Below are 27,879 nucleotides of genomic sequence, written 5' to 3' on the forward strand. Positions count from 1 at the left end.
TTGTGGGAACTTAAGAATGGAAGTTAAAATTGTGCAACCTCAACTCGGAATTTGGGTCAGTTCTTAGCTCATCTGTTCTGAGGACTACACAACTAAAAAGTGGCCTGTTATCTCGGGGAAGGTGACAGTCATTAAATACCCTAGGAAGAACCTGCTGAGTTAAGAAACAGATGCACGTGGAGAGGGCTCAGGGATTAAATAAATGACTGACAGCAGCAGGAAGAGAACGTCCTTGATAGGCACATTGGATGAGGTCTTCATTGCAATAAGCCCTAAACATACAGGGAACTTCAGTTTAAAAACCAATATAAGAAGATTAGAGTATCTTTCAGGCTCACCTTCTAAATGTCCTATGCTCTCCTCTGGCAAACTGGAAATAGAAACAGAAAAATAAATTGCCTATCACGTATCTCATAGTTCAAAGGATCACAGGATCATAGATCTCAAGCTAGAAGATATCTCAGAGGCCATCTAGTCCAACTCCCATTTTACAGACAAAAAAACCTAAGGCCTAGGGAAGTTAACCGGCTTGGCCAAGGTCATTTGGATAACAAATATTAGAGACAAGATCTGAACCTATGCTTTGACTCTACACTCAGAGCTCTTTCTCATCTATGTACTGTCTCTCTGACAGTTGAAGGGAATTAGTCATTATTTTGATGAAAGAATCCCCTATGCTGTCCACAGATTACCTATTTCAACACAGACTTAAAGCCAGAGATGTAGACTCAGTCTATGCTACCAGGAATATCGAACTCTGGAGGTTCTCATGGTTTTTTGGAATGTGAGGCCAAATAGAAGATTTATTAGGGAAGTGTGACCGGCATGTCTGATGATTTTTTAAAAACTATGAGTTAGTAGTCATGGTTGTTGGCACAGGTAAGGTTACAATAATTAAAAACACTGACATCTGCATATCACTAGGGTTTACAAAGTAAGTTTCATATATTATCTAGTTGGATTTTACATGGCAAGTGGTGCCCAACTGGGATAAGAAACATTTAATTCAATTTAACATTTAATTAAGCACCCATGAAGCTAGCTGTCCTTTTCAGTCAGGTGGGATCCAGGAAGCAGAGACTGCTTCCAGTGGATAAAGAGTTAGTCGCTTCACTAACTGCAATGAACAGACTCTTGGGGTCAGGATGAAGAAATAAATTCCTGTGACGGAGGAATCCATGACAGGAACCCTGAACAAATGTTTCTTCTCATCATGCCTGGAAAGGATCAGTCCCTCCTATGGAGAGCTTGCTCTGCTATGAGTCCACACACACCTCGCTCCAGAAGTCACTGCATATTTGTTTGAGCAGGGCTGGTATCAGAGAAGCAGGCTTTTGGGGACCTGAAGGCTCAGGGGAAGGAGCAGAGCCCTTACTGCCCTGGCCCTTACTCACTATCTGTTGTAGTGGCTGTAGCACTGGTCACACACCCGAGCGGGGCTCTCTCTGCTGCCCTCCACGACCATTTTTTTGGTGGAGCAGGAGCCACACACCAGCCTGCCACAGCGACGGCAGTGATGACGGCGGTTAATCTAAGAAATAGAGAGAAGGGGAAAGGAAAGGGGAGATGGGGAGATTAATAAACACTTCTGTCAATGGGCTCCCCTTCCCTCTCTTCTTTCCTCCAGTTATTTCTTATTATGTCCTCATAGGACATGGTGGTCTTGGTGCTAAAGCAAATACATGCAATCTGATGTCCCTGCCCTAGAGGAGTGTCTCTTTCAGCTGATGGGAAAAACCTCAAAGTTCATTAAAGATTCTCCAACATTGGGCTGATCATGAAAACGAGTTCTACCTTCTGGTGGGCACAACACAGTAGGAAAGAAGAGACATCCACATTTCTGTTTAACAATAGCTTTCAACTAAACAATCAATCAATGTTTATTGAGTGCCTACTATATGTGCCAGGCACTGTGCCAACCAGATCAACAAAACCAATCAAATAACCTATATTTCTCAATAATAATACTTTATTAAAGCACTTTTACCCATCTATTACTTTGTTTCATCCTTATGGCCAAAGGGCGAGGTAGATAAGTTTTGTTGTACCCATTTTTAGACAAGAAAATGCTTGTTAGTGACACAGTTGGGACTACAACATAGGTCTCTTCATTTTGAGCTGAGCTGCATCTCATAAGAAATGAAGCAGGCAGCTGCTTACCATGGTGAAACGTTCACTTCTACACACCATGCAGGTGACTTCCATTTCATCTGGCACCCACTGCTGCCTAGCTGGGGGTTTTTCAGGGGGCACAAATTCCAAAGGATCACTCTCTTGGAAGCTTCTCTCCTTTAAGCTTGGAGATCGTGCAAAAGAGACTCCTAAAGGTCAGAGGAAAAGCAAGAACTAGATTTAGAGCTTGAATAGGGCTAAGTGGGCCAGGCCATATCCATATGTCATTAGCCTAGAACTTCTACTTGGCTGTGTTGGCTATCTGTTTTGAGAGAAATATCATTTATCATATGGTGAGAAATGTCATAGTCATTGCTTTTTTGGTCCCATTCAGAGCAAAGTTTTCTGGGTACTATAGAGGAAAAAAAAATCTTTCTAAGATTCTCAATACCACCTCAAAGATGAAAAGCTGCAAATCTACTAAGCACACTGTACCTCTGTATATTGTAACATTGCTAATCCACAGCTTTTAAGTCCCAATGTGGTAAGGTTTTTGAGTGCTACTCGACCAAAGCCAGGACACTAAAGAGGGATTTGAGGTCAGAGCAGCAAGGCAGAGGTTCCTGTTATTGATTTCCACAATATACATGTACAGTTAGAATAAGTCAGGAGAACTCTGACTGGAGGTCTAGGAAACCAAGTTAGGCTTGGGATTTCCTCTGGGCTACCATCTCTACGATACCCCCTTCTTCATAAAATTGAGAAATCATTTTTGGACAGTGTTTGATTGGAAAATTTAACTCCTTCAGAGTTCTGAGGCATAAAAGATAGTTCATAAGGCACTTTCTCTTATAAGGGGGAACTTGGATGTGTAACCCAGATTAGGCAAAGGTTACGATAAGGGACACCTTTTATTCCTGGAACGTTTTTTATTATAGTGACCAGGCAAAAGCTTGAGAAGAGACCATCAGCTTACTTTTATGGAATAGGAGTTTAGGATAATTTCCTGATCTTATCTTTATAGAAAAGAAAATTATCATTCTTGTTTTACAAATGAGAAAACAGATATAAACAATAAATTGTACCAGGTCTGAAAGTCAGTGAGTGACAGAGTCAAGAATTTAGGACTCCTGGTTATAATGGTATTAGAGCATAAGAGTAAGTAATCTGCTCAAGGTCACATGGTTAACAAGTGGTAGGGCCAGGTCCAGACAATGAGTTTACATTTACAAAAGAGTCCTTTACAAGTTTCAAAATGCTTTGGAGACCTCATCATTTGTTTCATAGTTACTGACAACCATGAAATCAGCAGGGCATGTATAATTATCTTCACTTTTTACAGATGGAAAAACTGAGGCTTAGAAGGCTTAAGTGATTAACCCAAGGACACATGGTTAGTATGAACTGGGATTAGATAATAATAGCTCATATTTATGTTGCTTCTTCAGGTTTACAAAGCACTTTCTTCATAAAAATCCTGTGAAGTAGTAGAGTTTTATCCTCATATTTCAGGTGAGGAAACTGATGCTTAGAGAGATGTTATAGTCCCACAGCTAGAAAGAATCAGAACTGGGGCTAAAACTAAAGTCTTTTGATTCTTAATCCAGTGTTCAGATGTCTGTATATGAAGAGAACTGGGACAGAAAAACAGAGGGGCAATGTTGTGATGAAAACAGCCTGGGGCTCTCCACAAGTGTCTGCTGCCTTTATTAGCCATATATTGCGAGATATTATAAAGTACTTGGGCAGTGGCGTGAAACTCAAATAGAAATGGATTCCTGTGGCTGCATATTGACTTAGAAAACCACAAACTAACATCTGTGTTTTGCTTATTTTGTTATACATTTCCCTATTACATTTTAATCTGCTGGCAGTAAATGTGATACTTCTGTATATAAGGATACTGTTTTGGGCACCACAAGGGTTATGAAGGAGGATAAAATATGGGCCCTCTTCTTAAGGTGTTGATGATGTAGCTGAGAAGTTGCTGGACAAAGCATAAACACACTTTAAAAAACGATAATTTAAGGAAATATCTAAAGGCTAAATAAATAGTACAGATAATAAGTGTTATAGGAAACTAGAGAAAGGAGAGAACTGTAGGCCAGAGAGGTTAGTTAAAAATCTAATGGAGAGAGAACTGATAAATACAAGTATGCATAGAGTAATTATCTATCTATACACATACATATATTTATGTATATACATACACCTATATGTGCCTTAATGGTGGCCACCTCTAGAGTGGGAGGGGGAGAAGGAAGAAAAAAAATTGACATGATAAATTTGTTGTATATTTGAAAGTAACAACACATTGTGCATAGAAGACTTGCAGTTTCATATGCAATCATCTTTTTTATCATACTATGTTATGGAAATGCTTGTTTTATCCAGTAAGTTAAAAAGAAATATAAAAAAGAAAAAAAATAAAATGCATGAATAAATCTTAATATTTATGGCAACTAAAAAAAAAATCTAACGGAGGAGGGCTGGACTTTAAGACCAACCTTGAAAAACAGGTAGGATTCAGGAACATACAATAGGTGGGGAAAGGCATTCCAGATAAGGGCAATTCAAAGCCCACAGTCTAGAACAGAGGGTTTTTGTAGAGAATGGTGGGATTTAAGTTTGTAAAAGTAGTATCAATGGATTGAAGGGACTTCAGAGATCATAGCCTAAGCTCTATTTTTACAGTTTAGAAGTTAAGTGACTGAAACTAGAATGTAGAAGGCCTTACACTGGTAACAAAGTTTAGAGCTGAGCCAAAAGGCTGTGGGAAATCTTTGAAGATTTTGAAATAAGGGAATGACATGGGAATGGCATAATAATGACATTTAAGGAATATCTGAGGAAACTCATGAAATACTCTCTTTTATGCAGGCTCCAGGAGTGTGGCTGTTTATAGAGGCTCCCTCCCTTCTAGATTCCTGGTAATGAATGGAAAAGAGTTCAGCTTTCTCTGTAGAGACATCTTTTTGCCTTAGTTCAATGAATTAGGGGAACAGATCAAGATGAATTTAGTCTCTACAGCTCACCTAATGCTTGTTCTTTCCAGTGAGTTTGACTCTCTCTCTCTTTTTTGTTTGTTTCTAGGCAACTGGGGTTAAGTGACTTGCCCAGGCTCACACAGCTAGTAAGTGTCAAGTATTTGGTCTGAGGATGGATTTGAACTCAGGTCCTTCTGACTTGAGGGCCAGTCCTCTATCCACTGCGCCACCTAGCTGCCCCTCCAGTGCATTTGAAAAAACATATTGGTTTTCTAATTAGGCATCTGGATAGTGAGAAACAGTCCTCAAAGCATTCACTAAATCCATTAACAGATTCATAAATTGCCATCTCTGGTATAGAAAGCTAGATCAAACCCAGAATGCGGGGCTTGAAAGAATAACTTACAGAATGTCAGATGCAGAGGTTTTTTTTTTTAGAAAGAGGCAAAAAAAAAAAGGAATATTAAGATAGCATTACAGGAAAAAAACAAGGGAAACTTTCAGAAATTTTTCTTACCAGGAAAAGTAGCAGCAGACAACTCAACTGATGTTGACCTAGACCAGGTCTCAGGCTCTGATACTTGATTAAAAATCTCTTGAAGGTGAATTACAGAATCTAAGGAGGAGAAATTTTTTAAAAATCAGGTAAATTATGGACAACATGTTGTTAAAAGCACGGCTCAAAAAAATGTACCCTCGTTCACTGTAAAGGGATAAATTAACTCAAAGCCAGTTCAGTTTGGGTGATGAACATTTCACTGCTCTCTTGAGAATACAGAGAGTTAAAATCCCCTATAACCCAGGAGCATATAGGTTCCCTCCCTCTGGTAATGAAAACATTTGTTTTGGTACCTTTTCAGCAAAAAGAGCTGAACCTTTAGCTAGAGGACAAAAGTGAACATTGACTTCTCCTAAACCAAGTCTCAAGATGCCCAAAGGAGGTGTCAAGACTTTGAAAGGATGCTCCACCTGGAGATGAAACCCAGATTGCTTCAAGTAATGGTTTCACTTTACTTCAGTGCTCCAAGAGGCTGTTTGTACCTCAGTAATGAATTATGATATGATGGAGTGCTTCTGGAAGTGACAGAACTTAAAGAATGACTGTGCCTATGCCAGCAGCAGACATGTCATTTCACTGTTCACACACTGTCACCCCAGCAATCCTGCTCTTGTAACCAGGGGCTCCAAATCCAAGGTTTTTCCTGCACAATAAATACCCTTCTGTGACCTTCAGCAACTCAGGGAAACAAAGGAGGGGCCGATTAGAAGTGCAGCATGGCTATACTGGTCCTCTGCCATCCCAAGACCACAGCATGCTACTGACAGTCCCTACCTGATCGCTTTTCTTTCAATGAATATGGGAAGTCGAGTGCTTTCTCTGCATATCTGGAAAGCAGTGCGTCAATATCCTCCAAGGTAAAGCCAAGTTCTTGCCCCATCAGCAGCTTGTGAAGAGTCTGCACAGCCACAGTAGCCCAGTCCACTTTCATGTTCATCAGCAGCTGCTCCAGCATGAGTAAGGGGCTGGAAGACAGGTGGGAGTAGCTGGCCCGGTACGGCTCAGGCAGAGTCAGCAGAACCTGTGCGGGAGTTTGATCACAGGAGGGATGATCATACGTGAACTTTAGGGAGACACTGAAGGCCTGTGGAATGCAATCCAACCCATAAGAACAACCAACTGCCCAAAGGGCTATAAAAATGTGCATACCCTTTGAGCCAGCAATAGCACTCTATCTAGGGCTGTATCCCAAAGAGATCATACAAATGGGAAAAGGACCCACATGTTCAAAAATATTTATAGCAGTTCTTTCTGTGGTGGCAAAGAATTAGAAATTGAGGGGGATGCCCATCAATTAGGGAATGGCTGAACAAGTTCTGGTATATGAATGTAATGGAATACTATTGTGCTATAAGAAATGATGAGCAGGCAGACTTCAAAAAACCTGGAAAGGCTTGTATACACTGATATTCAGTGAAGTGAGCAGAACCAGGAGAATGTTGTACATAGTAACAGCCACGTTGTGCGATGACTAACTTTGATAGATTTAGCCCTTCTCAGCAATGCAAGGATCTAAGACATCTCCAAAAGTCTCATGATGAAAAATGCTATCCACATCCAGAGAAAGAACTACGGCGTTCGAATGCAGATCGAAGTATACTATTTGCTCTTTTTTTTTTCTGTTTTGTTTCCTTTTTCTTATGGTTCCTCCTGTTAGCTCTAATTCTTCTTACAACATGACTAATGTGAAAATATGTTTAATAAGAATGTATATGTATAGCCTATATCACGTTGCATGCCGTCTTGGGGAGGGAGGTGGAGAGAGAAGGGGAAAAAAATTTAAAACTCAAAAGCATATGGAAGTGATTGTTGATAACTAAAAATAAATTAATAATAAAAAAAGAACAACCAACAGGTTTCTCTTGGGAGAAGAAAACCCCAATTCTGATCAAGACCCATAGGATCTCTAATGCTACAGCCCAATTTCTCCAGACCCAGAAGAAAGGATTCTGCTGAAATGGTGACTCAACCACCTGTCTCAGCCACTCTGAAGACTGGAGGAGCTCAACCACATTGGACTATATATGGTGGCTTAACTAAGCTATTGGATCTTTTAGTCAATGGTTTCCCCATGGTCAATATAAACTACCTAAGGAGGTCATGAAGGAAGCCTTTAAAAAAAATGCAGAAAAACCATTGAAATGTGAGCCATTATTGTACTTAAAGCTAAAGAAAGGCATTGTGGAATAGAGGCTAAAAAATCAGTTTTGCAGTCAATCAAAAAGCCCTCTGTTGAAATCTTACATCTTGATACATACTGGCCACATGACCATGGAAGGTATTTAATCTCTTAGTGTCCCAGGCAAGTCTCTTAAGACTACACCTGCAGAACAGATGCCTATCTGCACAGTAAAAGGAAGTCTGTGCAACAGAAATGTCCTCTGCCAATGAAATCCTAAGTCAGGACCCAAAAGTTATATTTCAGTCATACATTAATGATCTAAAGGAATTCTCAAGACTCTTCTCAAAGGGCTCCAAACATGGTTTGTTTTTAAATTATTCAGTGAATCTTTATATTATTCTGCTGATATATGGGATAGACATTGCCATCACTTTAGCCATGGAAAAACTGAGGCATTAGGATGCATAAGGTCACACAGAAAACTGTGGCTTCTGAGATGGAAACAAGATAGTCTTTTTAGGCTTCTTCCTAACAGGATATTAATCTGACAGGTAACACTTGGAGGTCTGTATTTGTTTGAATCATCATGTATGCCATAATTATGACTTTCAGTTTTCATATAAAACTGTTATACATATAAAATGTCATTTGTTGGTTTAAAATGCATTGTGATGTCTACATCTGCATCATAGAAACTGCCCGCCAAAGTCTCAAACTCCTTCATGATTAAATGTGATTCACCCAATCTCCCCAACATAAATAAAAATAAGAATCAAGCAAATATTCAAAATCACAGGGCTCAAAATATTTGCACTGACTCCACCCACATGATCAATATTAATAACTCCCACTCCTAAGTATTATTCCCTCACATCACTAGGTTGAGAAAATAAACAATAACCCACTTGTCACTTCCGCATACAGATTATCATTAGAACCAAAAGAAGAAAAAAGGATAGGAAGAGAAGATGATTATGATAATGTCAGGTATGCTCACTCTTTTAATTCTGGGCAATTACTTATCTTCATGATTGGTTATACGTGGTGCTGACCAATGGGCCCAGTACTACACATAGGTAGGTAGCCATCTACTTAGTATAAGCTGAGAACCTCAAGTGCTTAAAATCAGTCTCACATTATATTACCTCCTAGTTCAGGGGTAGGGAACCTGCACCCTCAAGGTCACATGTGGCCTTCTAGCTCCTTGGGTGTGGCCTTTTAACTGAGTTCACATTTTACACAACAAATCCTTTTATTAAGGGGAGCTAAGATAGGACCTGGCTGGTCTGAAGTTCCCTCTACTATCATTTCCCTAAGCAAAGCCAGAAAGGTGGGTACATAGTCTCCAGAAGACTCTTCTTTATATTCCAATGCCAACCCCACATTTCTCAGTGGCAACAGATTAGTTTATGACTCATTAGTTGAGACTCTAGAAACCACAGGAATCTTGAATCCAAGGGAATCAAGTAGTTTTTCCCCGTGGCCAGTGGCATAGCAAAGACTCATCTAGGGAAGACAGATCTGGATGGGGAAGCCTCATAAGGGCCTCAGGCAGTGAAGGGAGGGTGTACAAAGAACCTAAGTGCAGGTACCTGGGAGCAGAGGGCTTGACGCCTAAATGTAGAATATCACAAAGACTATTTCTGAGCTCTGGATAGGACTGGCCCTGCTCGGAGTGTTTCCTTCACAGGGCTGCAGTCTTCTTATGTGTATAAACTTTATATAATACTCTCCTTACCTTGGACCCCACATACAGAGCTTGGATCTCATAGTGTCGAGTAGCTGTCAGTTCCCTGTAGAAGTGAGTGGTGAGGTAGTTGGCTAAAAAGTGAGAGGCAGCTAGACTGGGATGCTGGTCAAGGGAACACTCCGTGACATCAAGGCGCATGGTGGGGTCAGAGATTCTCTGAAGGAGCTATAAGGAAGATGGAGAGGAGAGGAAAGTGAACCCTGTGGCCAACCATAACTATCTAGGCCAAATCCTCCCATGGCCCAGTATTTAGTAGATTCCTGAATCCAGCTGGCCAGCTGTACCTTCTATAGAGAAAGCTAGCTGGGCAACGTCCTCTCAATGTGTCTATGTAACATGTTCTTAATTTCTGCACGAAGCAAAGATCTGGAACTGCTGATGCACTTACAGCCACCCCTCCCCCACCAGCCTTTGGTCTGGACTTGTGATCCCCCCCCCCATGCCAATGGGGAGGGGGAAACCTCCTGGTATGTAAATTCCCTTCACTAAGGCAGATCAACAGCTCAGCTGTAACATCTGATCATCTGATCACTGAGAGTGAAGTGATCTGCCTATGCTTGTTCAGCCAGAATGTATCATTAGCAAGACTTGAATCCAGTGTCTTTTGACTCAGCAATCTGTCCAGCGTGCCTTAGTGGAGTTTAAAGTGAAACCTGATGTCAGATTTGGCTCACTCTCTTTTCCAACCAAACAGACGTGGATTTACCTGGAGGGCTTTTTCGTGATCTCCACTCTCTAAAAGGTAGAGGAGATGTTTTTGGTTCAAGCTGATCAAATGTTCTCTTGGAATAGGATAGAGGCAGCCCCACTCCTCACACAGCTGGTATTCCTGGTGTGGAAAGAGGAAAAGAAACACATGGGCTTTTAATCCAATAAAGCCTTATCACACACCTAACTCCTGCCTGGTTTTTCCAGTACACATTTGGCCTGAGTCGAGGGCAGCTCTAAGAAGATTTAGTGAGTGATAAAGGGGCAGTTACTGTAGGATTAAAGCTGGAGAAATCAGGATTGGAGTTGGATGAGGCCAGCATGGCGGTGCCTGGCTGTTGTCCCTGGGGCTAGGGGTTTGCTTGAGTTTAGGAGTTTTGAGCTGCAATCAGGATAAAGGCAATTGGGTATCTGCACTAAATCTGGCACCAATATGATAAGCCACAGAGAGCTGGGGGCCACAGGCTGCTGAAGGATGGGCAATCCAGCTCAGGCTGGAAAAAAGAAAAAGCAGGTTAAAGCTTCTGTACTACCTAGCATGGTGGCCACTGCACTTCCATCCTGAGCAAGACAGGGAGACCCAGTAACCAAAAACAAAAAAAAATGAAACTAAAAAATTTATTAAAAAATAAAATATAAGAAACTGGATTTGTACCATCAAAATGCTTTCCCATTTACTTACAATCTCACTTTTTCCTTGCAACTCTTTTTTTTTTTGGTGTTAAGTGGGTTTAGGGTTAAGTGACTTGCGAAAAGTTAAGACAGCTAGTGAGTGTTATATTATCCTTGCAACTCTTACAGCACAGGAAGTACTATAGTATGTCACAGGAGCAGAAACAGAGGCACCCAAAGGTTGAGCCTTGGCCATAGCCACATAGCCACATAAACTCAAACTTCCTGGTGCATTTCCCAATACTCTCTCCAATCATGAGAACAGTGCTGCTCAGTGTGCACCGTTTGTCTCCAGCTAGCACGCTAGCTGGCCTTCCAGAAAGACGATAGAAAAGAAGGGAGTCTGTATTTGTTCTAAGTATTCCAACCTCCTTATTCTTAGTGCTAGAATGCCTAGTGAATGGCTAGGGGGCACAGTGGACAGAGTGCTGGGCCAGAAGTCTGGAAGACTCACTCATCTCTCTGAGTTAAAATCTGGCCTCAATCACTTGCTAGCTTGTGGGACCCTGGGCAAGTCACTTAACTCTGTTTGCCTCATCAGTAAAATGAGCTAGAAAAGATAATGGCAAATCACAATAGTATCTTTGCTAAGAAAACCCCAAATGAAGTCATGAACAAAAACCACTTAATACAGTTTGAGATCAGCCTCAGGCTATTGCCTGGATGAGAAGTCACCAGGTTACAGGCTCTCATTTTTGGAGCAGAATGGAATAGTGGGAAAAATGCCAGGTTAGGAGTCACGAGTTAACCTTGGCCACACAACAAGTGCTATAAAAGCTTATTCCGGGGCAGCTAGGTGGCACAGTGGATAGAGCACCGGCCCTGAAGTCAGGAGGACCTGCGTTCAAATCTGGACTCAGACCAAACACTTGACACTTACTAGCTGTGTGACCCTGGGCAAGTCACTTAACTCCAATTGCCTTTAAAAAAAAAAGACCTGGATAAGATCAAGGCAGGGGAAGGAAGGCCCAGAGAAACTCAACAGTCAGACTTACTTTCCCTTTATTCACCATCCCAGAACTATGCTTGTTCTTACCTCACCTCTCCTTCCAAGGGCAAAATGACAACGTTCAAATAAAGGAGAAAAATGAATGGGTCAGTGGGTCCTGGGTCCTAAATATTACTATTTTTTTTTTGATAGTTAGTAAATGGGTTGAAGCAAATGATCAGGGAGGTCTTTTGCTTCATCTGGGAGTTCCCCAGACCAAGAAAGCTGGATCTCCACACTACTCAAACATACTGAAGAGGGATGGCTTTCTAAGGGGGATGAGGGAGGGGACAGTTTGGGAAACTGCACCTTTGCCTCTAGAATCAGGTCCATGACCACTGGTGGGTTGTCAGCACTACACCTCTTCAATGTCTGCCAGTCAGACCACACTGGGGTGGACTGTAAATCCAGAATCTAAGGGAAGATAAGAAAAAACATTAAAAAACACATGGCAGGTTTTTGATCCATAAGTAAGTCACTTAATTCTTCTGGAAATGAGTTATCCACAGATCCAGAAACATTTCCCAAAAAAAAGGAGGAATCAGAAAGCAAACAGATTAAAAAGCTAAAAGCTCTGAAAGATATGAGAGGATGGTGGGTTCAGACTGCTATCTTGTCAGCTTCCCTATTTTGGAAGAGGAAAAAGAAATAGAAGCTTGGGCACAAGGTGAAGGGAGGAGAAAAAGAGGGTACTGTAATTCACTGGTTGTGATAACTCCTGGAGGCCATGGCTCCATCTGAGATTATTAACTTTTTACAAGCCCCTACATTTCAGGGTTGAATTTAGGTCCTTGCTGGCAAGAAACTGGAGAGGAGGGAGAAAAACTTTTGTGAGCTAACATCTTGAGTTCTCCAGGCAGAATTCTGGACTCCATTTGCATTCCAATTAAGGATTTTCCTAAGAGCCCTGTAATCTCACAGATGGGATAAAACACCAAAGCAAACTTTTTTTATATGTTACATATATGCATTCTTTAAAAATCAGCTTTCAGGTGCTTCTCAATCTTGAATACAACATAAATCCAAGAGCCACATGTTCTTAAAAATGTCATAATCCTTTCAAATTGGACTTTGAAATTTAGCTGTAGCTTTGGCTAAAACAATTTTAACAAGTATATAATCTTCTCTGCACATATTATACATGGAACCTAAATGTTCTTCATCCTTGTCTGATGCATACTTAAGCATGAAATTATAGTTATAAGTGATCCTTTTAAAAATAAAATAAGCAGGGGCAACTAGGTGGCACTGGCCTTGAAGTCAAGAGGACCTGAGTTCCAATCCGACCTCAGACACAAAACACTTACTAGCTGTGTGACTCAGGGCAAGACACTTAACCACAACTGCCTCACCAAAAAAAAAAAAGTTCTTCTAGGGGCAGTTAGGTGGCCCAGTGGATAGAGTACCAGCCCTGGAGTCAGGAGAAACTGAGTTCAAATCTGCTCTCAGACCAGACACTTGACCACTTACTAGCTGTGTGATCCTGGGCAAGTCACTTAACCCCAACTGCCTCGCAAAAAATATATATATATAAATAAAAATAAAAATAAAACAAGCACAAAGTATGAAGAGCTGAAAAGATAGCAAAGGCAAATCTGCCCTGAAGTCCTTACTATCCTCACACAAATAGTCAAGACACAGATAAGCTAAACAATCTATTTCCTTTCTGATGGATGGTGGTTTTACCTTCTGGTAAACTTGGAGCTCCTTCAGCTTTGTATGCAATTCTGATAGTAATCCTTCTGGGACAGCAGGTTCCGAAATGCAAAAGGCCAAAATTTCTAGGCAAGGTTCCAGGGGCCACCTCTCCACAAACCAAAGGGCCATTTGGCTTCTCAAAGTTGCATTCTTTACAGAAAACAGGTACTGCCAGCCATCCTTATCTAGGAGGAAAACAGGAATCCCTGCAGTCAGTGAGCAGAGTGCTGAAGAAAGTTAACTCCATGTCATGAAATAGCAAGTCAGAGGATTCCTAAGCTATCTGCTCTAAATTCAGTTCTATCACTTATAACAACGGCACCCCTCTTCCTCCTTGGCCCCTCCCTCTAACCATCATTCAAGGACACACACTTATCGAATACCCAAGTGGGGATAATATGGATCCCAGTCATAGAACCCACAAGCCCTCAAAGATCTTCTATTCTCTACAAAGAGGACTGTTTCAGGGATATACAATCAATACGACTATCAGGAGCGTTCTCTGCCATCTCCATCCCTGTGACATCCAACCGAGTATCGCCATAATTGAGACAATTGGGAGTATCTGTTCCAACTCTGTTCTTTGCCATCACCATTACCATTAGCAAACTACAAGCAAACCTATGCTTCCCTGTCCAATTTCACAAATGTGAGAAACCACAGGAACCGAATTTTCCAGGGGTGGGACAGAATCTACTAGCTCTAACTTCTCCTGTGACGTGTATTTCCCTCTTCCCAAGCTCAACCTTTTTGTCTCTCAAAATACTGATCCCACTTACCATTCACTGTGGCACAGCTCAGAACTACATCCCTTATACTGCTTAATTCCTCCAGGTCTTGTCCATACAAGTCCATGAGTTGAAGGGCCTGGGCCCAATTTCTGCATCCTAGTGCTTCCTCAAAGGCCTTTGTCAGCACATCCACGGCAACAGGAGAGTGTAAGCCCAGGAGAACAGTAGAAAGACAAGTCTGGCCACACAATCCCCCTGCCAAGCTCTGTTCCTCCTCACAGGTACCCCGGAGAGGCTCCCAGGCGGCCATGAGGAAGGTTTCTAACACAGTGAACTGATCCAGGAGGCTTTCACATTCCTGGGCTACCTGTTCTGGGGCCAAAGGAGCCTCTCTCCAGCCACACAGTTCCTTCCATGATAGACTGGGCTTGGAGACTTGTGACCCCAAAGTAGCCCCTAGGCATGCCAGAGCTGTCAGTAACTTTGAGTGGGACTTGAGGAAAGCTAAGGCAGAAGCAGTGAGAGCAGGGGGTGGTGAGCCACTTGAAAAGGAGGGAGAAGGGGGATCGAACACAGGTTTTTCTTTAGGTTCTGCTGGGGTAAGACTAGGGAGTGGAATGTCAGTCAGGTAATGGGAGGTATGCAACTGTGCTAATACACCCAAATGGGTCAGAAGGGACCAAGTCTGCTGGCTCTGCCGAGAAGGACAAAGGGTAAGGGGCTCACAGCAGCAGCTGACGATAATCTGTGGCACACTCAGGCTGAGCTCCTCTTGGGCCAGAAGAGATGCCAGCCTGTAGAAAAAGGAGTAAGGGAGAGTAGAACATGAAAACTCAATATTTTGGTACAGATAAAGAGGAGGAAGGAAACTGAGAAATCATGAAGATTGAAGTAACAGTGCAAGTGGAAGCTTCATTTGGTAATGCAATCTCAGTTCTGATTCCCTGCATGACTCCAATTTTCATCTATTAAAGCTTCCTTATGGAGAAGAAACCAAAGGGTCTGTGTAGAAAAACAGACCAAAGCACCCACCTGTCTGGGGGAACCTGTCTTTCAAGGAGGAGGTGGGACATGAGCTGGGTAGGGCTCTGATGCAGAAGAACGAAAGGGTTCCCCACTTTCACCTTCACTGAATGATCTGTAAAGGGAGGAGGGAAAAGGAGAAATGTATCAGCAGAAAGACATAAGCTTTTTAGAGGCATCAAGGAATACACATGGAATGAAGCTGAAGAACGTGCTAGGAGTATGCTTAAATTCATCTCTTTGCTCTCGCCAGGCCAGACGCATTGTCTGCATACTTCTGACTTCAAGTTCACCTTCTTCCTACCAGCCCTGGACTAGGCATGATCTATTGTCAGGAAACAGAATCTACAGGGAGCAGATCTGATACTTCTCATGGTGAACCATTTGTGAAAGAGAGACAGATCACCTTTCTTTTTGGGAGCACAAGTCCTACTTCTTGGATACCCAGCACCTTTGCCAAACACTCATTATTCTGGGAAATCAAAGTCACACACCTGTACTGAAAGTCTTTGAGGTCATGTTTAGGGCACCTGGCTAGGGTTCTCTCTAGGCTCAAAACCCTTTCAAACTATCAGGGTCCCTTGCTATAATAAACCCCTATCTCAAAAGCAGGCACCTGCCTAAATCTGCTACTTACCAGGTTCAGAATTCAGGCTTCGAAGGAGCACAGAAGCCATGGTATTTGAATAACTGAAGAAGGCACCCATATAGTCAGCTGGCCCACTGTCTATTGGGATCTGGTTGCTTAGGTTCTTCATGAGAAGATGCATCTGGATCTGCACAGGATGAGCTCCTATTTCAGGCAGCTTCTGAGATGCTTGTGCCACCAAGGAAGACAGTGGGTTGCCCTTAGGTTCTAAGGAGAAGAGTAAGAGAAGCAATAAAGACTACTGTATAACCCATGAATTAGGATTCTCTGGCTTTACACCTGGCTTCTGTCTGTAGTCTAAACTATTTGCTCATATGGCAAGGAGAAATACAAATTTCTCATTATTTCAATCTACCTAATCATTTCTCAATGTGAGGGGCCTAAGATTTTATTCCTTAAACTGATGAAAAGCTTGTGTCTGAAGGAATCAGGTCGGGCAATCCTAAACCTCTGATTCAAGGTCACTGCGTGTAGAACACCTTCATTAGTGGCACAGAAATGCTCGGGTGAAGGGTGTCAAGATCTATTGAACATTTCTGGATACAAGACTATGTAATTAGGGATGATAATCACCTACTACCTTGAAAAGCTTCATCACTCACCTTACAGACAGGAAAACATACACACAAGTTTATGATATATATCACTTGGGCAAGTCAAGTAGAGGCATGTATAACTTGTATAATTCAATTCCTTATATGACCAAATTTATCAATTTTATCTTCAATGATTCTATTTGATGAATAAAAATAAGCCCCTACTGCGCAGCTGAAACAAATATATTATTCTTCTTTCAAATCTTTTATGATTGTTAAAAAGTATCTGGATCACTAGTATTAATACATTACCGTTACAGTATATGGTATGAACTGTGCATTGAAATCACTGTGCATTGAAATCCATTTTTTCATACAGCCATCCAGTTTCCCCAATGGATTCTATTCCTCTGAGTTTGAGTTGTAGGTTTATCAAATACAAATCTTTTATATTCATTGGGTTCTACTTCTGAGTTCCCTTTTCTGTTCTACTGATCATAATTCAATTCAATCAAACAATCACAAACCTTTATAGTCTTGGCCTTTAAGGAGCTTCTATTTTATTAATGGGGATATATTACGTACATATATCAGTAAAGATTACAAAGAAAGGGTCATATTTGAACGTAGCCTCAGAAGATTCTAAAGAGGAGTGGGAAGGAGCAATGTAATAATCATCCCCTATTTCTGGAATACTAAGGCATAGAACTGGGTCACAGCATTCTGAATTAGGGGAATGGGTTTTTGGCAGTTAGAATGCAGAACATGTGAAGGAAAGTAACATACAATAATTCTGCACAGGTGGGTTGAAGCCAGATTGTGGACGGCTTAAAATGCTGGACAAAGGACTTTGATTTTATCCTGAGATAACAGGAAATCAGAAAGATTTTTGAGCAGAAGAATAACACGGTCAGATTTGTGCCCTTAGGATATTATTTTGGCAGCTACTGAAAGCTGGATTAGATAAAGGTGAGATTTGAGGCAGAGATCGATAAGGAGGCTATTACAATATTCCAGGCAAGAGGTGATATGGGCATAAACTAGAGTAGTACTATGTGGGTGGGAAGAAGGGGAAAGAAACTATGGAATGAAGAGAAGAGGAAAGAAGCCAGCACAACTGTGAGGTGTTGAACCTGAGTGAATATGAATGGTGGTGCCCTCAAAAAAATAGGGATGTTTGGAGAAGGGATGGGTGATGAGTTCTGTTCTGGATATTCGTGTCATTATGTCCAGTAGGTGGTTGGTGATGTGGTGTGGAGACGAAAAGAGATAAGGTTGGATACACAGATTTGGGAGTCAACCAAATAATGAAGATAACTGAACCCATGTGAACAGATGAGACCACTGAAGAAAAGAGTGTAAAGGGTGATGAGGGCCCAGGTCAGAGCCTTGCATAGAAATGGAAGTGATAATTCCAGAACCACATAAGAAACATGATCCAATCCATAACTGAATAAGAATCCCTTTACAACACACTGAACAAGCAGTCATCCAGTCTCAAAACTTTCAGTGAACCTGCAGCTGCCCAATCCACCTTTGGACAGATCTAGTTTCTCCTGACATCAAGACAAAAACTGCCTCTTTGGATCTTCCACACACTGCTCCTAATTCTGTCTTTTGAGTGGTTCTGAGCTCTGAGCCTGGAGTCAGGAAGACTGGAGGGTTCAAATCTGGCCTCAGGCACTTTACTAGAGGTGTGACTCTGGACAAGTCACTTAATCTCTGCCTCACTTTCCTTCTCTGTAAAATGACGATAATGATAGCACCTACCTTATAAGGTTGTTGTGAGGATCAAATGAGATAAAATTTGTAAAGCATTTAGCACAGTTCTTCCATGTAACAGCCTTTCACCTACCTGACAATGGCCATCATACTTCCCCTGAGTCTTTTTCAGGCTAAATACCCTCGTTCCTTCTACTCATCCTCATATGGCATGGTCTTGAGGCCCTTTACCATCCTTGCAGTCAATCTCTGAACATCTGCCACGTTTTCAGTGTACATTCTGTATGTACACTGAAACATGGCACACAGAACCAAATCTACTCAGAGGACAGAGGGATGATTATATTCTGTTCCTCTCTCTCTCTCTCTTCTCTCTCTCTCTCTCTCTCTCTCTCTCTCTTTTTAGGCAATTGGGGTTAAGTGACTTGCCTAGGGTCACACAGCTACTGAGTGTCAAGTGTTTGGTCTGAGGCCGGATTTGAACTCGGGTCCCCCTGACTTCAGGGCCAGTGCTCCATCCACTGCTCCACCTAGCTGCCCTGTTCCTCTCTTAATGAAACCTAAAGCTTCATTAACATTCTTGGTTGCTCAATCATCCTGATGACTCATAGTGAACCTGCGGCTCACTAAAACCTTCAGATCTTTTCCAGATGGAACATTTGTCCCCTCATCTCATACTTATGGAATAAACCTGATTTTTTTGAACCCAAGTGTGAAATTACATTTAACCCTACAAACCCCACCTTATTAGATTCAGCCACATGCTGTGGCCCAGGGGTGGGGAACCTGCAGCCTAGAGGCTACCTGTGGCCTTCTAGGTCTGTGGGCATAGCCTTTTGACCAAGTCCAAATTTCACAGGACAAATCCTCTTATTAAGGGGATTTGTTCTGTGAAGCCACATGTGGCCTTGAGGCCACAGGTTACCCACTCCTGCTCTAGCCTGTCAAGATCTTTTTTTGGAGTTTGCTTTTTTATCCCATATTAGCCATTCCTTCCAGCTTTGTGTCATCCACAAACCTGATAAAAATACTGTGGCCTCTGATTCGAGGGGCTGGAGGGTGTAGTAAACAACTCCCTAAGCCTTCATTTAAAGAGGGCTCCCAGCCCAGTTCAGCAGCTCTGCACTCCCTGGACTAGACTCCACCAAGCCCCTTTGTCAGGTAGGTTCCCCCTCCCACCTAGTCCTGCTTTTCAGCTTCATTCTGTGTGATGTCTTCATCATTAAACTATAAGCTACTTGAGATCAGGGACTAGTTTAAAAAAAATGCGTGTGTGTGTGTGTGTGTGTGTGTGTGTGTGTGTGTGTGTGTGTGTGTGTGTGTGTGTCTGTCCCCAGCACTTGGCATAGTGCTTGGAACATTGTAGGCACTTAATAAATGTTTACTGACCGACTGTTAAAAATGTAAAACAGTATAGGACCAACCATATATTTCTGGCTTAGTCCACTGGAGACCTCTTCTTCCTAGATAACATCAAAACATTAATACCTACTATTTCAGCCTGGCCATTTGATCAGTTCGGAATTTATCAATTCATATTATTATCTACGCCACATCCCTCCATCTCAGCCACAAGAACAGTATGAGAGGTTTTGTCAAATACTTTGCTAAGATCTTTACAAGTTAGAATAATGAACTGAATTTAGTAAGATGAAGTTTATAATAGAGATAAATGTGATATCTTACACTGTTTCAAATATCAACTCTGCAAATAGAGGATAAGAAAGAAAAACTTCCCATTAAAAAAAGGCCTGAGTATTTTACTGGCCTGCCAAGTCAGTGAAGTGACAGGATGATGAAGCACCTGAAATGGCTTAAGTTGTCTTTGCATTAGGAGAAAAGGCCGCAGTCTGGTTGCATTTTGCCATCACTGGAGGAAATTGTGAGTATTTTGTTCAAGCTCTCAGCATCACATTTTGGAAGGACATCAACAAGATATAGAGCATCTAGAGGATAGCAACCAGGGCGCTGAGGAGTGAGGACCATGAGACCATGATATACAATGATCAGCTGTAGGAACTGAAGATGTTTAGCCTGAGGAAGAGAAGACCTAGGGGGACATAACAGCTGTCCTTCAACTATCTGAAGGGCTGTCATTCGGCAGAAGGCCCAAATTAAATGAGATAAAATTTGTAAAAAGTGCCAGGCACACAACAGGTGCTATAAAAGCTTATTCTGGGGCAGCTAGCTGGTGCAGTGGATAGAGGACCGGCCCTGAAGTCAGTAGGACCTGAATTCAAATCCAGCCTCAGACCAAATACTTGACACTTACTAGCTGTGTGACCCTGGGCAAGTCACTTAACCCCAATTGCCTAAAAAAAAAAAAAAGCTCATTCCCTTTCTCTTTTTCCTAGACAACTTCTTCTTGTCCCCAAAGATCAAAAACAGGAACAAGGGATGGAAGGTTAAAAGTTGTAACTGGGAGGTGAAATTTTCCTCAAACCTGGGCTGTCCAAAAGTGGAATGGGTTCCCCTTCACTAGAGTTTTTCATGCAAAGAATGACTGGTGATAGTGTAAAATGAATAACGCCTGTGGAGGTAGGTACAGGTCAGGTTTGACAATCGCTGAGGGCGACCACTGGGCTTCTGTGTGTCTTAGGTCTCTGTACTAAATGCCCAGTCTAACTTTGTTTTTTCCCCTACTTGAGCCCCTGTTCCTTCTTTTCCATTTGCAGTCTTTAGGAGGTAGAGAAAGGTGTGCTGACCTGGCAGCTGCAATGATTGCTTCAGTGTCTGAAGAATTTGCTCTCGCTGCTGGCACAGGGTGGCTTGGTTCGACACACAGTCCTCCGTCAGGCTCGGGAGGCACATCTGAAGGAGCTCTCTCACACTGTACCGAGGGTGACTGCCTGTTTTTTCTTCTGCATTGTCTATGGAAAGCAAATGAGAGTGAGGTGGAAGAGAGAGCCTAATGACAGACTCCTAATGCGTCAGTCCAGGAGAGAAAAGAGGAAAAGCAACTGACCAGATTTAGTTTGTCCTGCTGGCACAAAAGGGTAGTTGAGAAGTTTGCCAATTTGTTGAAGAACAACTGGAAAGCCTCTAACGCCATCAGAGTTCAGGAGAACATAGTCGAGCTTTCGACCTGGGAGCAGATGAAGGTGAGGGAACTTGGTAAAGTTAGGTGTTTCTAGAAATTAAAATTTCAGTGCTATATTCCAGTTACATTTACTTTTTTATTGTCTCTCCTCCAGGGGAGACGAGGCTATACATTTTTTCCCTCCTTCTTTGTGGTGGGACCTGAACTGCTGGTAGCTATAAAAACCCTCCCCACGTGGCCGAAGTGACGGCAATCCTGGCTTTGTGTCTACAACCCAGCAATGACAGACAGCAGGAGACCTGGAAACCTTCAAATTCCTCTGAATTGTGGCCACTTGTTACTGTGGTACTCTGCCATCAGCAGCAATGCTGAGGGGTTTGCTGGGCTTGAATATAATTCCTTATGCTGTCATGTCTCATCTCTTCTGTATTCCCACCATCAAACCTGGCACACCACTAGGGACATAACACATGCTTAACAAATGACCGACTGATACGAGGCTATTGTTGCTAAAAACTGCTGCAGCCTAGACAGAGCTCACACAATTTTATTTCCCTTTTACAAAATAAAATACCGGTAGGATGGCTGGCGGGGGCTAGTATCTATTTAATATGACAGGGATAATACTAAAATGAACAATTCTCAACAAAACAAAATGAGATGAAAATCAAACGGTATTTTAACCAAAAGGTCAGAAAGGATTTGGTGGATGAGAAGGGATAGTTTTGCTTCTAGGGAGCAGCTGTTGACTTCACAACTCATTTCCATTTTCCTCACTCTGCTCCTCTGAGGGTGAACAGCTGATTTTTCATTAGTCAGGGTTCTACTAACATCTGGAGCATACTGATGAGATGGGTTTGGTTGGATTAGGGCTTGGCTTGGCTGTCTTCTATCCTCAAGCCCCCTGCTTGTTCGTTAGTTCACCTTGGAGCATCATTCCCTCTCAATTTCCTTTCCTTCCAACCTTCAAGTTCAAAGCCTTTTCATTAATAGAAATCTAAGAAAATTTAAGGCAACGAATGACTACTATCTTTTCCCTTGGGAAAAAACCACTTCTTTCACAAACATCTTTCCCGAATTACAGAGGATTCTACAAAGGTGATTAAGAACTCTACTTCTTTAGAATCACATAAATAAATGTGTACATTTAGACATTAGGTTTTTCAATGAAGCCAACCTTAACTATACAATTAGTCTGGACTACAGAGATAAAGTAGACTGAGGGGCAATCCTTTCTCCCTATAGAACAGAGGAGAGGAAACTCATCTCACTAGAAGCTAAAGGGACAAAGTATGAAGCATCCTCACCTCGGCTCTCGAGGCTGCTGTGCAGACGTCGTTCAGCTGTTTCCAGAAGCTGCTTGCAAGTTTTCCACAGCTGGCACTGGGTGCAGGCTAGGTCAAATGCAGCCATAGCCGGGGGGCTGAGGTCTTCCAGAATGTCCCTCAAAGAAGCACTTGGCTCCATTTGCACATTGCTTATCCAGAAGTCTTCCTGGAGAATGGGGATGGAGTCTCTAGAGGTGCTAAGCAGTTTGTCACTCACATCAGAAATAGAGTAAAATACCATACCTGGAAAAAGAGCAGTAAAATGAAAAATGTAGGAGATTGAAATTAGCATCATCAGCCAATTAAAAAGCATTCAGTAAGCACCTACTATGCGTGAAGCAACATGTTAGGGATACAAAGATAAAAAAGGGGGCAGCTAGGTGGCGCAGTGGATAGAGCACAGGCCCTGAAGTCAGGAGGACCTGAGTTCAAATCCGGCCTCAGACCAAACACTTGTCATTCACTAGCTGTGTGACCCTGAGCAAGTCACTTAACCCCAATTGGCTAAAAACTGGAAAAAAAAAGATAAAAAAGGAAGTAGCTGTCTTTAAGTAGCTTACATTCTTCCGGGGAGACACAACATGTACAAATATAAGATCGCACAGATGTTAAGTATGAGATAGTTTTGTTTTTTGAGAGGAAAGGCACTAAGAGTTGGGGAGGGGGAGATGAGGTAGGTGGTGAGCTGAACCTGGAAAGGAGCTGGGGATTCTAAAAGGCAGACAGGAGAGCACTCCAAGTATGAGGACATACTCCCACTATAACAAAACCTAGCCACACAAAGGCAGGGAGACAATTTTTGAAACGTTGTGTGGGAGGAACAGCAAGGAGGACAGTGTGGCTGGAACATAACAGCATGTGAAAGAGAGGATTGTGGAACAAGGCAGGGAAGGTAGGTTAGAGTCAGGCTGTGAAGTCAAGGGTAAGAGGGGCCTACTTTCTCAGAAAGCAAGTGACATGGTCACTTGACCATGGCTTAGGGCTAATGCTCTTAGTACTAATGCTCTGGAGGGCCAGACTTGAGGCAGCCAGACCGATTAGGAAGCTACTGCACCAGTCCAGGTCACTGTGGGTCAGCAACACTCCTGAGTGTAACCCAACCAACTGGGAGATATTTAACAAAACAAGTTAAAGTACAACAGGACATAGATGTTAATGTGTGGCTTTCTAAGTCAATAGGTGGCCCTTATGTATGGTTTAGTGGTCCCATTACTATTTGAGCTTTACACCATCGGTCTAGGTGAGAGTCAACGAGGGCCTTAATTAGGGCGGTGGCCACATATATGAGTGGGAGAGATGGGATGATTCTCATTACAACTGTTGTCATTGTTGTTATTAACAAAGTTATCATCAAAAGGACAGGTGATTCTTTGCAAGTTAGTAGATAAAAATATCCTGCCCACCGTGTCAAGAGAAAGTAAAGTAGCACGGTTATAGTTAAGAGAGACCAAGAGAAATCCTTAAAAGAGGTCAAGAAGAGCTGTGTTTCTAGATGGGATCTAAAAAAGAAATTAATCAATCCATCAACCAACCAACATATTAGGAGTTTACTATGTGCCAGGAATTGTGCTAAGCTCTGGGGGATACAAAGAAAAGCACAAACTGCCCTCAGAGAGTTTACATACTAACAGGGGAGGCAGTACACAAATAAATAGGCACACATGATACACAGAGTAGAAGGAAGGTAACTTTAGAGGTAATGGCCATGTTTGTAGGCAACAGAACCATTAGACAGGGAGGGAGTGAAGATTAGTGAGAGAGTGAGGAGGATGTTGTAGTTATCCTCTGCTAGAGAAGGCATGGGGGGGAGGGGTGCAGAGGAATGTGTATATAAGGACTGGCCAATGAAAGGAGAAGGGCAACCCTTCCTTGTCAAGTCAAATGAGAATGCTCTTGTAACTGGGGACTTAACTTATGGTACTTCTACCACCCTGAACATTGGTAGTTGTGACTAGGTATAACATAAAAAGAGGGCTGTGAAGAGATAGGGGAACAAGGAACCAGCTTTTAAGAAGCAATTCAAACAGGGTCTTTTTTCCACTGGAGCCCAGGATGTAACAGATGGCTAACTCCCAGTGGACAGCATCAGCACTTGACGATACTCTCCTCTCTAACAATTAAACAAACTGACGCTCTTTAGAAAGCCTGAACAACTACACTGGGAAGGAAGCAAAATGCTCAGGCATATACAGAAGCACTGAGACTTATACCAACAAAATGGAGAAGCAGGATAAAAGGGTTTCTCTTTCAAGTATAGACAGTAAATAAGCTTAAGGGAATATCTAAAATGGCAGGTATCTGAAATACATTGTAGAGGAGATGGAACAGATATGAATTCCATAGTTTTCCTCCTCTGCAGGAGTTCTTAACCTAGAGGTCCGTGAATTTGTTTAATATTTTCATAACTATATTTCAACATAATTGGTTTCTTTTATAATGCTATGTATCTCATTTATACATTTAAGAACATTCTTCTCTTTCACAACATGACTAATATGTTTACATGACTGCACACGTATAACCTATATCAGATTGCTTGCCTTCCTGGGGAAGGGGGATGGAAGGGAGGGAGAAAAAAATTTGGAACTCAACATTTTACAAAAAATGAACGTTGAAAACTACCCTTATATGTAATTGGAAAAAAATAAAATGCTATTTAAAAAAAAACATTCTTCTGAGAAGAGGTCCATAAGCTTCATCAGACTGCCAAAGTGGTTCATGTTTTTGAGATTTTTTTTCTCACTACCAGCAGCATGCAACCTTTCCTACTTCATATCCTCACCTGCAGCAGCTGCGCTGCCAATGGCCTGCAGAGTGGAGCGGCCACTGCTGGTTCGGCGAGCAGTGGTACTGCCCCCGTCCGAGATGGTGTTTTCAATCTTGTGCTCCACTTGGGCCAACTCTCGGATCACCTCTTGGTAGCGCTCCATAAACATGAGCTCACCACAGCTAGGAGAGGACTTCAGGCCAAACATGAACACCACCTGTCACAGGGGGATAGGGGATGGATTATGTCTATGGCTACAGGAAATCCATAAATTTCTATGGAACTTCGATCTTGCAGTTATCAAGACGAGCACCTGACAGATCAGGTCCTTGAGGTCTGGGCAGCCCTGGATGTCAGAGCAGATCAGAGGGTGTTGATAACAGCTCGGCATCATGGAGGACTCAGAAGAAAAAGGCTTGAGCCCTGGCTCTGATCCTTACCACCTGTTTGACACTAACTTTGTGAACATGGACAGGTCATTTAAGTTTGAATGAGCTTCAGTTTCTTTACCTGCAAAATGGGGATAAAAATATTTGTACTAACTCACATGGATGCCTTTTCACTAATGAAAATGATTTGAAAACTACAAAGCGCTACCCAAAAGAGAGCTTTTACGATCAGCACGCAAGGGGAAGAAAGCGTCGCTGAAACACAATCAAGGGGGAAAGGGACATGGGACTTCCAGTGTGTGGTGGGGAGGCTATCTGGATGAGGATCATTGTTATTATTACTACAGATGGGATACAAAACCAAGAACAGGAAGGAGTGTACGGATGGCTCCTATCATCCGGGATTTTTCCCAGTGGTATTACTATTAGATGGATAATTGGCAAGAGTTTATAGCCCCTGAACAACTAAAGTGCGGTCTAAATAGTTTGTTTTGTTTTGTTTTTAGACAATTGGGGTCACATGACTCGCCCAGGGTCACACAGCTAGTACCAAGTGGTTGGTCTGAGGCCACATTTGAACTCAGGTCCTCCTGACTTCAGGGCTGATGCTCTATCCATTGTGCCACCTAGCTGCCCCATAAACTGAAGGAAGTAAAATGTTCACCCACATGCAAAAGATAAGAAGACAGCATTGTGTGTGATTATAGAAGCTACAACTCAACCTGCTTAAACAAGAGGTTGACTTTGGAAAATAAGCAGACAAAAGGGAAAACACTGATTCTGACTATAACACTTTAGTTGGTATGGCACACCGGACACAGGACAAACCTCAGTGTCAGGAAAAGTGGAAGTGAGTTCAGGTTCTAAGTAGTCGTCATCACAAAAAGGCTAAAAAGAACCATGAAACTACCAGCAGAAAACTCAATTCCTTTTCAAAATACATAGATGGCAGCCCAGAACAGCAATGTAGAGTGTAAGCTCATTTACAGTAGTGTCACCCCCAAAACCAACAAATTGGGGGGAAACAGAGTCTGCCAAGAGCTTGGTGTAAGAGACAACTAAATCCTATTATCCTGTGAGCATCTGGTGATAAAAACTAAAGGACAAAAACAAACAAACCCCCAGCATTCCTGTCATGATCTATTCACAGTGATAAGAGGAGAACTACCACATTTGTATACTAGATGGTGTATCTGTATCTGCATGTGGTGTGGGATTTAAGAAAATGAAGTCCGCAACAGGGGCTGGGCCTGTCGCTGTACCTAAAGTAGTTCTTGGCAGATAGTAAGCTCTTGATAATTGCTTACTCATAGATCATTTGATTTTTCACTAGTACTAGAACAGCGAAGGGAACAGACAAGACAAGCTTTGCATAGATGATTTTCTACAGAATACATCTTAAAAGTAATGTAGTTGACAGAGAATATAAAGATGTTTGTTTATTTTTAAAAAGAATTTGACTTGGTGGAACATAATCCACTCTGAAAAGCTCTGTTCAAGGAGGCAGCTAGGTGCCGCAGCGGATAGAGCTCCGGCCTTGGAGTCAGGAGGACCTGAGTCCAAATCTGGCCTCAGACAGTTGACACTTACTAGCTGTGTGACCATGGGCAAGTTACTTAACCCCAGGTACCTAACCAAAAAAACCCCTAAAAAACAAAAAGCTTTCTTCAAACAAGAGATCTCCCATACATGTTAAACTTATACAAAACTCCACAAACATGACTCCAGATGTAACTTTGTTCTATGATTCTCTGAATACTGACACAAAGAGGAGTAAAAATCAGGGACATATATGATACCCTCTGGTTTCCATGTCTTATGCAGAGTCCAAGCTAGATTCCAAATTCATGCTAAGGTTCTCCAAAGTGCTACCTAAATTATTCTCCTCCTCCTCTGACTCCACACTCAGTAAGTGATCATTTCACCTTAATCTGTTTTTTCAAACAGGCTCTCCTACTAGGTAACAGATGTGCCCTTTGGCTGACCCAATAATGATAATATTATAACACTACCATCTTGCATTTGTAAATTTCTTTATAGTTCTCATAGCGTTTACACCAGGGCTAGAATAAAGGATTTGTGTTAACCTTTGGATCAT

At 42.1% G+C, this 27,879-nt stretch overlaps 1 protein-coding gene across 3 annotated transcripts in view; it reads right to left on the reverse strand.

The window, feature by feature from the left end:
* The window catches only part of ZFYVE26 (zinc finger FYVE-type containing 26), an 84,922-nt gene that overhangs the window by 24,164 nt on the left and 32,879 nt on the right, over positions 1 to 27,879 (reverse strand). For all 3 annotated transcript variants that reach the window (XM_021004642.2, XM_021004643.2, XM_021004641.2), the window contains exons 15-30: positions 25,408 to 25,609; positions 22,605 to 22,868; positions 21,223 to 21,342; positions 20,963 to 21,127; positions 15,988 to 16,206; positions 15,360 to 15,465; positions 14,376 to 15,121; positions 13,585 to 13,781; positions 12,208 to 12,312; positions 10,237 to 10,359; positions 9,519 to 9,695; positions 6,433 to 6,679; positions 5,617 to 5,715; positions 2,161 to 2,321; positions 1,395 to 1,531; positions 339 to 370 (exon numbers count right to left, since the gene is read on the reverse strand). In XM_021004642.2, the coding sequence (XP_020860301.1) occupies positions 339 to 370; positions 1,395 to 1,531; positions 2,161 to 2,321; positions 5,617 to 5,715; positions 6,433 to 6,679; positions 9,519 to 9,695; positions 10,237 to 10,359; positions 12,208 to 12,312; positions 13,585 to 13,781; positions 14,376 to 15,121; positions 15,360 to 15,465; positions 15,988 to 16,206; positions 20,963 to 21,127; positions 21,223 to 21,342; positions 22,605 to 22,868; positions 25,408 to 25,609 (3,100 nt within the window). The remainder of the gene's footprint in view (positions 1 to 338; positions 371 to 1,394; positions 1,532 to 2,160; positions 2,322 to 5,616; positions 5,716 to 6,432; positions 6,680 to 9,518; positions 9,696 to 10,236; positions 10,360 to 12,207; positions 12,313 to 13,584; positions 13,782 to 14,375; positions 15,122 to 15,359; positions 15,466 to 15,987; positions 16,207 to 20,962; positions 21,128 to 21,222; positions 21,343 to 22,604; positions 22,869 to 25,407; positions 25,610 to 27,879) is intronic.

Source organism: Phascolarctos cinereus, unplaced genomic scaffold (assembly GCF_003287225.1).
Source record: "Phascolarctos cinereus isolate Bilbo 61053 unplaced genomic scaffold, phaCin_HiC Scaffold_3;HRSCAF=262, whole genome shotgun sequence".
Classification (NCBI taxonomy): Eukaryota; Metazoa; Chordata; class Mammalia; order Diprotodontia; family Phascolarctidae; genus Phascolarctos; species Phascolarctos cinereus.